This window comes from Lepidothrix coronata, unplaced genomic scaffold (assembly GCF_001604755.1).
Source record: "Lepidothrix coronata isolate B3197 unplaced genomic scaffold, Lepidothrix_coronata-1.0 Scaffold108, whole genome shotgun sequence".
NCBI lineage: Eukaryota > Metazoa > Chordata > Aves > Passeriformes > Pipridae > Lepidothrix > Lepidothrix coronata.
The window spans coordinates 715,239-730,411 of NW_016690288.1; the positions used below are offsets into that span (position 1 = coordinate 715,239).

General features: G+C 49.8%; 1 protein-coding gene across 1 annotated transcript in view; it reads left to right on the forward strand.

Annotated features, from left to right (window-relative positions):
• Positions 1-15,173, forward strand: part of LOC108501827 (S-adenosyl-L-methionine-dependent tRNA 4-demethylwyosine synthase-like) — a 103,395-nt gene that overhangs the window by 17,255 nt on the left and 70,967 nt on the right. The window contains 1 exon segment of the mRNA XM_017824074.1: positions 4,150-4,273. Within this exon segment, the coding sequence (XP_017679563.1) occupies positions 4,150-4,273 (124 nt within the window).

A 15,173-nucleotide genomic window follows, 5' to 3' on the forward strand; every position in this document is an offset into this window, starting at 1 on the left:
CTGCTGTCCCTGGTCCCCCCAGAGCAGAGCTCAGTCCCTGCCCCTCCTCTGCCCCTGCCCAGGAAGTTGTGACTGCCATGAGATCTCCTTGTGCTCCAGAGTATCCCTGTGGAAGCCTGCTCCCTGGGCCCTTCTTTTCCATGTGTTTTAGCCTTACAGGAAGGTTGTTTTGTAAGGAAACAAGTGCCATTTCTGTGGGCAGCCTGATGTCTCATCAACTTCCCAAATCCCCACGTGGCTCTTGCCATCCCTGACAGATGAGCCCGAGGGAGAGGAAAAGCTGTCAGCATTCCTGGCTGTCCTCCTGCCCCTGGAGCTTTGCTTGCTGTGAACTTTAACTCTTCAGTCATGTAATTCATGAACTTTAGTACTTCATTTAACAGCTCCCCAGGGAAACTTTTGCTAATCCTTCCTGCTGCCAGGCAGCCTTTTCCTGAGAGCCCTGCCAGTGTTTTCCCTCAGCTCTGGTTGTTAGTCCTGGCTCCAGCCCCTGATGTATCACTGTTTTCCTAATGCTTGTGCCTTTCATTTGTTAAAAGATCCTGGAGCCTTTAGATGGATGAGGCTGTAAATCATGGCAAGGCCAAGGGTTCCCTCTTGTCTGATCACTGGGAGGTTAAGCAGGAAAGAAATTTAGTCAAAATTGGGGTATTCTGGGTGTCATTTTTCTTCTCAGAGTAAAAGCTTCTGGGGGAACTTTGTTTTTTCAGCCACGGCAAATCAACAAGTAGAGCCATGAGGCTGAAAGTGCTAAATTAAGTTAATTTAGGGAATCATATAGAATGTGTTTGGGTTGGAAGGGACCATCTTGTTCCACCCCCTGCCATGGGCAGGGACACCTCCCACTAGCCCAGGTTGCTCCAAGCCCTGTCCAACCCGACCTTGGACATTTGCAGGGATCCAGGGGCAGCCACAGCTTCTCTGGGCAACCTGTGCCAGGGCCTCCCCACCCTCCCAGGGAACAATACCTTCCCAAGACCCAACCTAAATTTCCCCTCTTTGAGTTTGAACCCGTTCTCCTTGTCCTGTCACTGCAGCTCCTGATGCAGAGTCCCTTCCTGGCTGCCTTGGAGCCCCTTCAGCTCCTGGAAGGTGCTGTGAGGTCTCCACACAACCTTCCCTCCCCCAGGCTGAACAGCCCCAACTTTCTCAGACTTTACATGGAGTTTAGGTACCTTTTTTTGTTTTTCTCCCCCCTGCAATATTAATTTGCAGGATATTTGATGTAACAAAATAGAAACCAGGGAGATACTGGGCACCTGGACATCCTGGAGAGAGCTCTCCAAAGAGAAGTGGCAGCAGCACGTTGTGTTGGTCACACTTGGATGCAGCTGGGGCTGAGTTTGGGAAGCAAATCTGTAGGAAACCCTTTGAAACACTTGGAAGGTGATTTATCCAAGTGGCAGCAGCACCTCTGCCTTGGCAGGGGGTGCTGAGCCCCTTTTTGGGACTGTGCCCTGTGTCAGATGCTCTGGCCCCCTCAGAACTGGGTGCTCTGTGCCCACAGGGGCTGTGCTGCTCTGCCTGGATGGCAGGAAAGGGGAAGAGATTCCTCCTTCCCTTCACCTCCATCTGAGGTTCAACTGCTTTTATTCAAATCAAACCCACCCCCCCCTCCAGCTCTGCTGAGTCCTGATTCCAGGGAATCCGGGTGTATCCACAGGTTTCTCATCTGTAGGTTCTCTTCTTTGGGAATACACACCAGGGGATGACTCTTCATTTTTCTGGCAGTGAGAAAAGGGGCCTGAAAAGCTGGCTCTTTTCACTACTTGCTTGATTTGTTATGGAAAGGCAGGGATTTGTCTTGGATTTACTACAGGGGTCTCTGCTAAATCACCACAACTGGAGAAGTTTGCTCTGTGCAAAGTTAACTTTTGTTCTCTTTGCTCCAACCCTAACTAACAGATATGAAAGGTTTATTAAGCAAATAAATACAAATCCCTGGGCTGGGAATTCCCATTTCCCACACAGGGAGTATCTGAAGCCCATCACTTGCCAAAGGGAACGAGTCAGGGATTGCAGCTCAGGGAAAAACACAGGATTGTTTTGTTTACAGGCTTTGACATCAGGGTGTGGGGAGGGAAAATTATGATCATCTCTGGGAGGGGAAAAATGATTAGTGAACTGTATTTCTGCTCTGCCAGAATGGGATTTTAGGTGCCTTTTTTCAGGCCCTGCAGTGACAGGGAGGTAGAAATGCAAATGCTTTAAGTGCAGAAAGGCTCCTTCCATATCTGGAGAGTGTCTTGGGTGGGATGTCTCATTTGGAATTAAATCAGTTTGCTGCATTTTAAATGTTATGATGTGCTCCCTAATGTAGGGTTAGTTCTTCTGGGAGAATTGGCCTGGCATGAGATTACAGGGCACATGTCCATGTTTGAATCCTTCTGAGCATTTTGAGTGGCTCCCAAATCTCAGAATCGTGGAATGGTTGGGGTTGGAAGGGACCTTAAAGCTCATCCAGTCCTTCCCCCTGCCATGGGCAGGGACACCTTCCACTAGCCCAGGGTGCTCAGTCTAAGGCAGAACCTTTCCTTGGGCCTGGTTCTGCCTTAAATGATGACTTGTGGCAGGAGAAACTCTTTATTTAACACTTAATACATAAAATCTTCATCTTCCATCTCCTTCCTTCCTTATGCATGAGGCTTTCCCAGCAATATTAATATTGTACTGTTGAAGAGATAAATGAAGATCAAGGCTCAAGAAATGAGCTTGTAAACCCACCAAATGACAGGTAAATTATTAGATGTAGCCTTTGAGGGGGGTTTGGATGTGTTATAAAACCCAAGGAATTCCCTCCTGGAAGCTCAGCAAACTGAGTGTGAGGAAGCAGAAGATGGACACAGCTTTCTCCTTCAGGAAGGACCATGTTGTGGTTGTTGGAAAAGATCTTCCTGCACAACATCTGTGAGCCCAGTTTTATCCAAAATGAGTAAGGAAGGCAATAATCTCTGTCCCTAAATATTTTACTCTCCTGCTTCCTTCTCCAGTGCTTATCAGGAACTGTTCTGTCCTTTAACCTCTGGGTCTATGTGTGTGTGTGTGTTTTTATTACTACTTCTGATTTTTTTTTGGAGGCACCTTTTATTTTCTCAGGTAGAAAATAAGCCTGTTTACATCCAGGAGCAGCCAAATTCCTTTCCCTGCTTGGGAAGAACAGTCTGGCAAGTCAGGAGCACTGGTTTCCTTAGTGATGCTGACAGTTGGTGGGCAGACTCAAAAACTGGAAGCATTTCTATGAACTTCTTGATGCCTTTGGCACGAAAGAGCCTTGGCTGTGAAATACCCTCAGTTTTGTGCAGACAAAATGTCCTCTGCTTGGTTTTGTTTGTTGTTTATCCATAACTCCCGTAATAAAAGCCATAAAGAGCTGACAGATTACAAGTTGCATGAAATATCCAAGTCATTATTTACACTTTGATGCTTCTTTGTGCAGACATGAGACAATAAATACCCAGAAAGTCTCAGAAGTGACACTCAGCGGGGGATTCACCACTTTTTACGTGCCAGGGTTTGCTTCTCCTGCTTGGAAGCGTATCCTAATAACCTGATATTCCTTGCCTTTGGTTTTTAGTGAGCTCCAAGGGCTCAGCTGGAAGCCAGGCTTCCATGGGATGCTGCTGGAGTTGGCTGTGGGGCAGGGAACAGCCTTTCCTCGCAGGGTCTTTGCTGGTGGCTGAATTTTGGTGGTGCCTGTGGGTGCTGCCTCGGGGGGCTTGTGGAGAGCACAAATTCTGCTCTGTGAACTCCTGGGCTGGCACTGGAGTGGTGTGGGTTCCTCTCCCAAATATGTGTCACTCCTTGTGGGGATAAGGGGTGGTTGTGCAGCCATGGAACGCTGGGGCTTAAATCCTGGAGTCCCTCTCGCTCTTGGATGGGATTTAACACCCTGTTTGCTAAAACATCCTTGAGAATGTCATTGCTGTGTTAGTAGAAAAAAATCCAGTGTGTTGTGGGGTTTTTATTTCAGATTTACTGTCCTAAATTACCAAAGGGCCAGAGTCTGAAGGGAAAAGGGATAAAATGCAAGATTACACCAAAGCAGGAATTGCTGTGTTGGCACTTGCCACTGGTTTAACTGAACTGTACCACAGCATTTCAAGTGTGATGCTGGAATGTAAATGGTTGTAATTCACTGTCTTTGAACAGAGAGAACATGAGCTCCAGGAAGGAGATGTTGGAAGGAGAGAGAACCCTGGGAGGAAGGAGGAGGAGGAGGAGGAGAAGAGGGAGATGATAACACCGGCCCTGAGGGACGCGCTCACGAAACAAGGTGAGGCTGCACAGCCCTGGGGGGGAACAGGACTGGGGGGTTTGGGGGTGGACTTTGACCAGAGCAGTGGAAGGGGGTGTTCTTTGTGTGACAGAGGCTGCTCTGGACCCTCAGTCATGGCAGGACAAAGACCACAGAACACAGGATCTCCAGGAACCTCTGGAGATCATCCAGTCCAACCCCCTGCCCAGGCAGGGTCACCTGGAGCAGGTGACACAGGAACACAGGTTTGGAATGTCTCCAGAGGGGGAGTCTCCACAGCCTCCCTGGGCAGCTGTTCCAGTGCTCTGCCACCTCATGTGGAAGTTCTTCCTCATGTTGAGGTGAAACTTGTGGTTTAGTTTATGGACATCATTCCTTGCCCTGTCACTGGGCACCACTGAGGAGAGTTTGGCACCATCCTCCTGGCTCCTGCCATGGAGGTATTTGTATGGATTGATGAGATCCCTGCTCAGCCTTCTCTTCTCTAGACAAGGCCCAGCTCCCTCAGTCTCTGCTCATCAGAGAGAGGCTCCAGACCCCACATCACCTCTGTGGCCTCCTGGCCCCGCTCCAGGAGCTCCCTGTCCCTGCTGTGCTGAGGAGCCCGAGCTGGGCCCAGCCCTGCAGATGTGCCTCCCCAGGGCAGGGCAGAGGGGCAGGATCCCTCCCTGACCTGCTCCAATGCTCTTCCCGATGCTCCCCAGGATCCCGTTGTCCCTCCTGGCCCCAGGACACACTGCTGGCTCATGGCCAACTTGGAGTTCCCAGGGTTTAAAGTATCAGCCTGGGAGTGATGCTGATGGTCCCATGTGCCTCCAGCTCCCAGAGTGGAGGTTCCTCAGAGAATATTTCAAGATCAGCTTTGCACCTCTGTTTTCCCTTTAGTCCCCTGCTTTTATTTCAGTTTCAAACTCTGATTTTGTTACTGAAACGTATTTCCAGACTAGGAACGAGTTCAAACTAATTTTAAACTAACCATCCACCAGATGATTAGGTCAGTGAGCTCTGGAGAACAGTTGGAATAAATTTCATGACTTTTTTAAATCAAAGGACAAGCATGAGAGGAGCCAGACTGAGCCCTGGAAAGGTGATGGAGCTTCCCCTTGCTGCTCAGGTGGAGACTGAAGGCAGTTCAGTCTAATTTCTTTTACCTCTTAGGAGACAGTGTGCTCAGTTCTGTTGCTAAATCAATATTATGGAATCGTTAAGGTTGGAAAAGGTCTTTCAGATCATCAAGTCCAACCACCCACGTTCACCACTAACCCACGTCCTCAAGTGCCACATCCACGTGGTTTTGAACACTTCTAGGGCTGGTGACTCCACCACTGCCCTGGGCTTCTCTCCTGGTGCTTCTGAGCAGGCCCTTGTGGTCCCTGAGAGCCGAGCTCTGAAGTTCTCCCCATGTGATTGTTGCTTTGGGACACAGGACCCCGGGTGGGCTCTGGTACCTGTGCTACTGACCCCTGAGAGGGAGAGTGGGTGGTTTTTGGCACCCTGCCCTGCCTTTTTTTGGGGTGCAGGGCTCTGTGCTGGCCCTGGGTGGTATTTGTAGGGTTGTAGGAGTGTTTGTCTCACCCAGTCACTGTTGGTTTGCTTTCGGGGCGTGAATGAAACTTTGCTTTTTTAAGAAGTGGCCATTTGGCAAATGGAAGGTCGCCTTCCTCCCATCGGTTTTTTGACACAAGGGAAGGCTCCCTGGGGAGTTTTGGTTTCCTTGTGGTGCTCCAGGGACATAATTCATTATCCTGATTAATGGGTCCATATTTCTCCCTTCCTTTGGCATTCTGGATAGTGCCAGTACTGGGTCAACCAGTAGGAGCTGCTGTTTCAAATCTGCGTTTTCAAAGGCTTAAAACTATTGTGTCTGTCTCCTTGTAGTTCCAGCTGCCCCTCCCAGCCCTCCCCTCCTCTGCTGCTCACCCAATTCTGTAATGGTCACTCAGCAGTGAAGAAGAAAAGTTGTTTCTTTTTCGTGTCATGTAACGTTTTTTCCTGCCAATAACAAACCAAGAGAGGTTTTTGTGGCTATAAAAATGAACCAACTCCCTCCTTCCCTCAGCATCATTCCCTCCACAGATAACAAGTGCAGTGGAGTCAAAAGAGAATCTGATTTATTGAGCAGCAACTGGTTGCTTTGGGGGTGGAATCACGGAGTGGTTTGGGTTGGAAGGGACATTAAAGCACATCCAGTCCCACCCCCTGCCATGGGCAGGGACACCTTCCACTAGCCCAGGTTGCTCCAACCTGCCCTTGGACACTTCCAGGGGTGGGGCAGCTTCTCTGGGCAACCTGTGCCAGGGCCTCCCCACCCTCCTTCCCAATATCCCATCTAACCCTGCCCTCTGAGTTTGAAGCCATTCCCCCTTGTCCTGGCACTACAAGCTCTTGTAAAAAGTCCTTTTCAAGATTATCCCTGAGGGCACAATTAGCCCGAAGAGAAGGAAAACAAGGATTAGTGGTTCAGAGAAAGCTGTTCTTTGACACTACACTTGCATAACAGAGTTTGCCTTTGAGCAGCGTCTCTTCAGGCTGTTGTAACCTCTTGATTCACCTTCAAACAAATTTCCCTTGCTGTAGATAAAGTGAATATTGCTTAAGCAGTGGTTTTATTTTAGCCCTGGCATTGAATCTGGGCTAAATTTAGCAGGGTTGGGTTGGGTTGTCGAGGTGTGTAAGCTCTTGTAGTTGCCTGCTTGCAGATGCCTTGATAAAAGGTGCTCAGTAATAGTTGCTTTTTAAAGTCACAGCTTGTGCTGTGAGCCAGCCCTGATTCCATCCCATCAGTGCTCAGCCTTGCATAAAACACAGACACAGCCCAGGCTCTCTAGTGCCTCCAGGAAAAGTGGAGTGGGAGAGACGCTGGCAGTGTTTGTGTGTGAGATTTGCAGCGGTGCTCCCGATGCTTTAGTCATTCCATGTGTTTAGGTAGAGGGAAAGAAATGAAATGAACTGAAAATAGGAGCAAACTCTTCATGGGGATGTTTCCTGTGGTTATTAGGAATTACAGCCCAATATTAACGTTTGCTTTCTGTGGTTGCTTGTAGATTCTTGAAACGATCCCTGCAGGGATGGAAGTTTTTCTTTTTGTTTGGCCTGGGTGCCAGGAGTATTTTGGACATGGTGAAGTGCATGGGAGCCTTCCTGGAGCTGCTGATTTTTCAGGAAGTGCATCTCCATCCTTGTTTAGCTTTAGAGGGAGTCTCAAGCTGCTGTTTTAATAGGAAAGATGACTGTGAAAAACAAACAGCGTGGGGTTTTCTTTCTGTAAAACGAACAAAAAACCCAAACCAAAACACTCTTCTATGTGTCAGGGCAGGCTCAGGTTGGATCTCAGCCAAAGGTTCTTCCCCCAGAGGCTGGTTGGGCACTGCCCAGGCTCCCCAGGGCAGTGGGCACAGCCCCAAGGCTGCCAGAGCTCAGGGAGGGTTTGGCTGATCCTCTGGGGCACAGGGGGTGACTCTTGGGGCTGGGTCTGTGCAGGGCTGAGGGTTGGACTCCAGGATCCTTGGGGGTCTCTCCCAGCTCAGAACATCCCATGATTCAGTGTGACCCCTGTTGGGGTCATTACCATCGTTAGTCACAGCCCCACCTTGATTTGCCAAATGTTTTACTGGTGCTGATGGTCCCACTGGAAGCCAAACACGTTGTCCTGCTGGGCACAGGAGTGCAGCCTGGCAGCTGGGAGAGTTGTTGTTTCACTGCACTGACTTCCTGAAGGATTTGGAGCCTAACCCTGGTGTTGCACAGTGCCAGCTCCTTCCAGCTGCCCTGTCACCTCAGAGGTGTGTTTGGCAGAGCTGCAGCTCCTACCTGAGGTGCTTCTCTTAAATGTGCAGGAGTGACACGGAAAAAACCAACTCAGCGCCCTGAAGAGCTGAATGTTTGCTCAGGAGATTCCAAGGGCAATGGCTTCAAACTGGAAAAGTAGTTTTAGGTGAGATATTGGGAAGGAATTGTTCCCTGGGAGGGTGGGGAGGCCCTGGCACAGGTTGCCCAGAGAAGCTGTGGCTGCCTCTGGACCCCTGAAAGTGTCCCAGGCCAGGTTGGACGGGGCTTGGAGCAACCTGGGCTAGTGGAAGGTGTCCCTGCCCGTGGCACGGGGTGGCACTGGATGGTCTTTAAGGTCCCTCCAACACAAACCATTCTGGAATTCTCTGATTCCTTACTCTGTTCCTCCCATGTATTTCTGGATATGGGGATGGGTTGGTTACTGATGCCAAAGACTGACCCCCCTGACATTGGATAAATTATTCTGTTGTGTCTTCTCTGCTCCCACAGGGACAGTTTTGCTGCAGTCCTCTTGGATTGTTCTGTCTTTCCTGGTCTACAATTTAGCCCCAGGGTGTCCAGGATACTCTGATTTACTTGTAACCAAAGGCAAGTGGTGTATTAGGACACAGCTCATGTCCAAAAGAGCCTGGGCTGCTTCAGCAGCCACTTTTTGTTGTGCTTTGACTTCGTAGTCGAGCTAAAAATGTGCTTTAGTCTGTGTTTCTCGGTGTATTTGGGCAAGCAAGAGGCTGATTTCAGAAAAATACTGAAAGCTGGGCTTTTCAAGTGCTCACCAACTTCCAGTTGAGGTTTTTAAAAGCATTTGGTGGCTTTTGCTGTCCCTTCCTGGGCTGAGCTTTCCGGTGCCTGCAGCTCCGAGCTCTCGTGACCAGCTCAGCTTGGCTCCCTGTGCTGAGCTTTTGGAGTGTCCAGACTTTGGGGAATGAGATCCAGAGAGATTTTTGCAGGCTGTGTGCTCCAGTGTTTGGGATTTGGGAGGTTTTGGGTGCAGCTGTTGTACTCCAGGTGGCACCAGCAGCCCACAGCTGGGCCAGGGATTAGCGAGGCTGGTGCAGTCCCCAAAATGTGCCACAGAAATCAAATATTGGCCGTGGGGAGATGAAAAATTAGTTTGCTAAATAACACTTTACCCTTAGTGAGCAGAATAAATACAGTGACCAAAGCCAGGCATAGAGAAGATCAATTCCTCAGGAAATGTCTGTGTAAATAAAGAGTGAACACCAGTTAAAAGGGAAGAGTCCAGGCAGCAGAAGGTGCTGAAGTCCCACCATGTGGAAGCTGCCAGGACCTGACTGCAATGCTAATTTACTGGCCCTGATGTAGCAACTTTTCAGGAGCAGAGGAGATGGTGAAAGCTCAGTTTTGAGGGCCTGACTCTCCCCTCATGTGACAGAGCTGGTAGAATTACCCCATGTGTAATAAAGGAAAATAAGTATAAATGCATTTATATTTGAAGTGCACCCCTTTTTTGTTTTAGATTTTGGAAGGGGTTTGGAGGGTGTTGGTCTTTGAAATTAAGTCTAAACTGGAGGAAAATACAGGATACATTCAGGCAAGGATAAGATTCAGTGTCCTTTCTTCAGAAGGTGACAGTCTCCCCACACAAGGGACAGGGCAGGCACATGGGAATGTGGAGAAGGGAATGTGCCCCGGGTGACTGAAAAGTGTCTCAGTAAAACACAACCAAATAAAATCCAGATTCTAGCAGCTTGTAGTTCTGTCTCTTTTTGGATTTGTTCTGACCTGAGGGACAGACTTTTGCAGGCTGGCACCTTCCACCTTGAACTTCAGCCTGAGCTGGCACTGATGTGCAGTTCTTAAAAATGTCAAGTTCTTGCAGATTTATTGTTTTTTTTGGTTTGGTTGTTTGGTTTTTTTTTCCCTGTGAATAAAGATTCACAGAATCCTGGAATGGCTTGGGTTGGAAGGACATTAAAGATAATCTGAACCTACCCCCCTGCCATGGGCAGGGACACCTTCCACTATCCCAGGTTGCTCCAAGTTTATCCAACCTGACCTTGGACACTCCCAGGGATGGGGCAGCCACAGCTTCTCTGGGCAACCTGGGCCAGGGCCTCCCCACCCTCCCAGGGAACAATTCCTTCCCAATATCCCATCTAACCCTGCCCTCTGGCAGTGGGAGGCCATTCCCTGTGGGAATGGCTGAATCACCAGTTGGGCTGGTTGATCTTTGAGGTCCCTTCCCCCCCAAACCGTTCTGTGATCCTGTTTTGGGGAGCAGCAGTTCTCTCAGGATGGCAAACCCAGGGTAGAAATGAGTGAAGCTGCTTGGGCTGAGGGATGAACATCCTTCCTCCATCTCTCCTCGGGTGGGAGGAGGCCCCAAGAACCTGCAGTTTGGGGGATGGCTGAGCTGCCACAGTGTTGCTGCCCGTGGGCTCCCTTCTCCAAACCCTGGTGGGGGTCCCCAGTGGGACACATTCCTGGCAAACAGTTTGTTCAGGGAATGCTCTGGCTTGTCATGATGTTCTTTGTCAAAGGGGCCAGATACAAAAGGCTTTTCTTCTGGTGTTGGTACAGCTGAAAATATCATTGATGTCTGAGGTTCCTGTCAGAGCCATAATTTGACAAGAAGTTCTGCCTTTGAGTACTGGAGGATTTATATTCCCACTGCCCAGGCACTTCTGTGCTGCAGAGGAAAAGGTGCTCTTGGCTTAAAACAGGCATCTGGGGCGAAGCAAAAAGCCAGTTTTGAGAGTTCTTGAGCTCTTTTATGATCAGCTGTTGAGGCTGGAATTTATTCCAGCTCCTGGCATTCCCACCTTGAACTTTGCCAGTCTCGTTCGCTCGACGCCAGGTTGGCTTTGGGCTGCCTGGGAAGCAGCTTATTCCTTTCCCTAGTTCAGGAGACTTTTCCTGGATGTTAAAAACACTCCAGGTGTTCATTTTGTGTACAACAAGATGGATCTAAAGCAGCTGGAAGTCTGAACTTCCCCTCCCTTTGGGAATGACGGTGGTTCTGCATTCAAGGTGCAGTCCTGCAGTCCCTTCTCGTGCCCTCTCTCCTGCTCTGAGCTCCTGGAAGCGAGTCCTTCACAAATCACGAGCCTTCTGTACTTTTAAGAGCGCTTTTGCAGACAAAGAGAGAATCTAAAGTAGGTCTTGATGGGCTTGGCAAGGATTTCTTGAAGGTTGAGGAGTTCCAGGAGTGAACCTGAAGGTTTCTCCTCTCGTGCTTGGGCAATCTGAAAAATTCCACTGTCCAGAATGGCCTTATTTTTAAATTTGTATTAAATACTGATACAGTCTGAACAGATTCTTCACCAATGGCATTTCTTGATGTTATTATTAATTATTATTATTAATAATAACTTTCTAGTAATGAATTCTAGTCTTTGGGGTGGTGGCTCAAGTGCAGCAGTTCTGTTTCAGCTTTGGATCCTGCTGTGCCACCATCCTTCAGCTCTGGCCCTTTTGAACTGCACTCTTGCAAAACAGCAGGAAATTGGGAACTTTTTTCCCCTGTAAACATTCTCCTGGTGTGAAATTCCTCTCTGTGCACTGAGTTTCAGCTTTAACAGATAATCATTGCTTCAGAGCAGAGGCTTTTATTTCGGGGGAGTGCTTGATAAAACCACACTCATTTGTCAGCTCTGTATTGCTCTTCTCAGACCAACAGCCTTGTGAAAGCCATTAGAGTTTGTGAAGCACAATGTGACACCAGATTGGCTTTTCCAGGCTGGTGGTGACTGCACTCCTGGACAGGGATGGCTGGGTCCTTTCCTTAGAGTTCTGGGGGATTTTTCAACCACTGATCTACTTGTATTCTTTCCTAATTAAATTAAATAAGACATTGAGGGGCTGGAGTGTGTTCAGGGAAGGGAACGGAGCTGGGGAAGGGGCTGGAGCAGCAGGAGCAGCTGAGGGAGCTGGGGGGGCTCAGCCTGGAGAAAAGGAGGCTCAGGGGGGACCTTCTGGCTCTGCAACTCCCTGACAGGAGGGGGGAGCCGGGGGGGGGGCGGGCTCTGCTCCCAGGGAACAAGGGACAGGAGGAGAGGGAACGGCCTCCAGCTGTGCCAGGGGAGGGTCAGGTTGGACATCAGGAGGAATTTCTCCATGGAAGGGGTGGTCAGGCACTGGCAGGGGCTGCCCAGGGAGGTGGTGGAGTCCCCACCCCTGGAGGTGTCCAAGGAAGGACTGGAGGTGGCACTCGGTGCTCTGGGCTGGGGGACAGGGTGGGGATGGGGCACAGGGTGGACTTGATGATCCTGGAGGGCTTTTCCAGCCTCAATGATTCTGTCTGTGGGGTTTCTTCTGGACATTCTGCTCCTCAGCACAGTCAGCAGTGTTTGGGAGCTGTTCAGCAGGGCTGTCTCTCAGCTCAGTTTTTCAGCCTGTGCAGATATGGCCCTGCTGCTGAGAGGGACAGTTGTACTGGGAGAAATTCAGTTTATCTGTTCAGCTTCCAAAAGTAATGTAATTGTTCATTTATTTGCATAACTCATCCCCATGCAGGACCTTAGAAAGGCTGGTTGTGTGTATGGCACTGGCAAACTGGCAAACCACACCCAGAACTCCTTGATATCCCAAAATGTGCCGTGGGTTTATAGACAGAGAGTCCTGGCTCAGGGCTGAGAGCTCAGCTGGGTCCCTCCATGAGCTCTTTGACTTTCAGAGGAAGAACTTTAAAAACTATAACATCCACGATGGAGTTGAAATGCTGCAATGTAGCTTCCAGGAGCTGCAGCCCAGTTTTGCCCCAGACACTGGAGCAATCTTGAGCTGTGACATGACCATCTCTCCCTTTCCAAGTCCCTCTGTGGGCTGTTAAACTCTGCTTGGGCTGTCAGGGTGAGCAATCTCCAAATGTTTCTCAGCCTGGTGTTGCTGCCTGATAACACTCATTTCACCCCAAAGCTTGTTTTAAAGCTTAATTCATGTCTATAAAAGTGACACTTAATTTCAGGGAAGTTTGGCAAGCTTCTGGGTCATGCCAAATTTATCATCTCCAGCAGGATCAACTAATACACAGCCTTCAGATTAGATGCTCTTTGGGCCTTTAGACAGGAGTCGAGCTGATTACTGTGAGCCTGTTTATAGTTGAAGGAATCCTTTGAATATTAGGCTGGAGAAATAATAAATAGGTTGGTTTGTTCAGCTTTAGCATCTGAAGATACAGAGGGACAGTGAGCAGTTCCATCAAGACAACACACTGGATTGTTTGGAAGGTGCTGTATCCAAATATTCACTTAGACTTATTGCTCCTGAGTAATATCCCTTAAGAACAAAGCAGTGAATGTGTGGCTGGGAAGTCCTGGCACCCACAGGTGCAGACTTGGGGCCATCACTGGGATTTGATTCCAGAGAATTCCATGGCAGAGCCAGGGGGAAGTTGTGGCAGAGCTGGTGGAGGAGTCGAGCTGCCCTGAGCTTCCTGAAGGGAAAAAGGGAAACAGGGCTGGAGACCCTCCAAGCTGGGTTTGGAGGGCATTTTTTCACGTTTGGTTTGAAACTTTGCAGTGAGGAAGTGACTGTCCCCCTGTGCTGGCACTGCACAAATCCTGGGGGCAGTTCTGGGCCCCTCAGGACAAGAAAGACACTGAGGGGCTGGAGCGTGTGCAGGAAAGGGAATGGAGCTGGGAAGGGGCTGGAGCAGCAGGAGCAGCTGAGGGAGCTGGGGGGGCTCAGCCTGGAGAAGAGGAGGCTCAGGGGGGACCTTCTGGCTCTGCAACCCCCTGACAGGAGAGGGGAGCTGGGGGGGGTCGGGCTCTGCTCCCAGGGAACAAGGGACAGGAGGAGAGGGAACGGCCTCAGGCTGTGCCAGGGGAGGGTCAGGTTGGACATCAGGAGGAATTTCTTCATTAAAGGAGTGTCCAGCTCTGGCCCAGCTGCCCAAGGAAGTGGTGGAGTCCCCATCCCTGGAGGGGTTTAACAGACATGTGGATGTGGCTCTTGGGGACATGGGCAGTGCTGGGTGATGGTTGGACTCGATGATCTCGGAGGTCTTTCCAGCCACAACAGTTCCACGATTCTGTGACACTGCTTGGTTCTTGCTTAACCTTTTGTACTTCCCTTTAGCCCAGACTCTTTTGCTGCCTCCTTCCCAGCAGCACAGCAAGTGCTTCAAGAAAGAGGCTGTAAGGTCTCTGCTCACCTGGAGCAGAGGTGTAAAAAGTGCCCAGCCTTGGCCACTGATATTTTATCTCACTCCCAAGTGTCAGGGCAGCACTCACTGCGTGGCTTTAGCAGGGTGACCACACTCCTCCCCGTTTCCCCCGTGGTGAAGGACCCAAGTTCTCTGCACAGTGGCTTTAGGGAGTTCTACAAGTCCTGCTGTTCCCTCCTGTCACCACAGCTGGGCCTCCTGGCAGCAGCCAAGATGAATAAACCCCTTCTCATCCCTCAAGCTGGCTGCAGTTTGTGGGACTCTGTTTTTAGTGTTGAACAGGGGCAGTTTTCCTGGCCTTGAAAGGAAGCTGGGGCTGCTCCACATGGTGGAAGTTGATTTCAGTAACTGAAGAGAAAATGCTGGAGCTCTGGGCTCCAGTGCTTGGCATCTTGCTCAGTTTAGCTGCTTCCTCTCTCTTCCCTCAAACAGCTCAGCAGCAAATCTAGGAGAGCATGTCCTATTTCCAATTTAAGTTTCCTCCAAAGCCCATTTTAAAGCAGCCATATTACTTCTACTGACAAGTGATCTGTGAGGGAATAATCTCCCATGAATGCTGTTGCTGGATTTTGAAAAATGGCAAAAATAAGACTTGGGGCTGTGCTGGTTGACAGCAGAGTCTGGCTCAGGCAGCTGTATTAGAGGGAGGAGGAATGCAGCATTCCTTTGAGCTCTCATCCAGAAATCCTGTAAGAGCAGGAATTTTAGCAGTGCAGGGAGGTCTCAGTTGAGATTAGACCTTGCTGGACAAGCCTGTTTGCAAAGAAAAGCTGAAGGTCTGGGCAGGGCAGAGCCAGGGTGGGGGAGATGTCGGGTCACAGCCAGATGCAGTTGTGTGTGTGTGTGGCTGTGCCACTGGAGAGTGTCAGAACCTGCCACAGGGTCTTCTGAGTGTCATCCAGTCCCAGGGAAAGGTGTCCCCAGTATTGGTTGTGGCTTTGGGGACCGTCAGTTCCACGTTAGAAGAGCTGACCATGGAATGGTTTGGGTTGGAAGGGA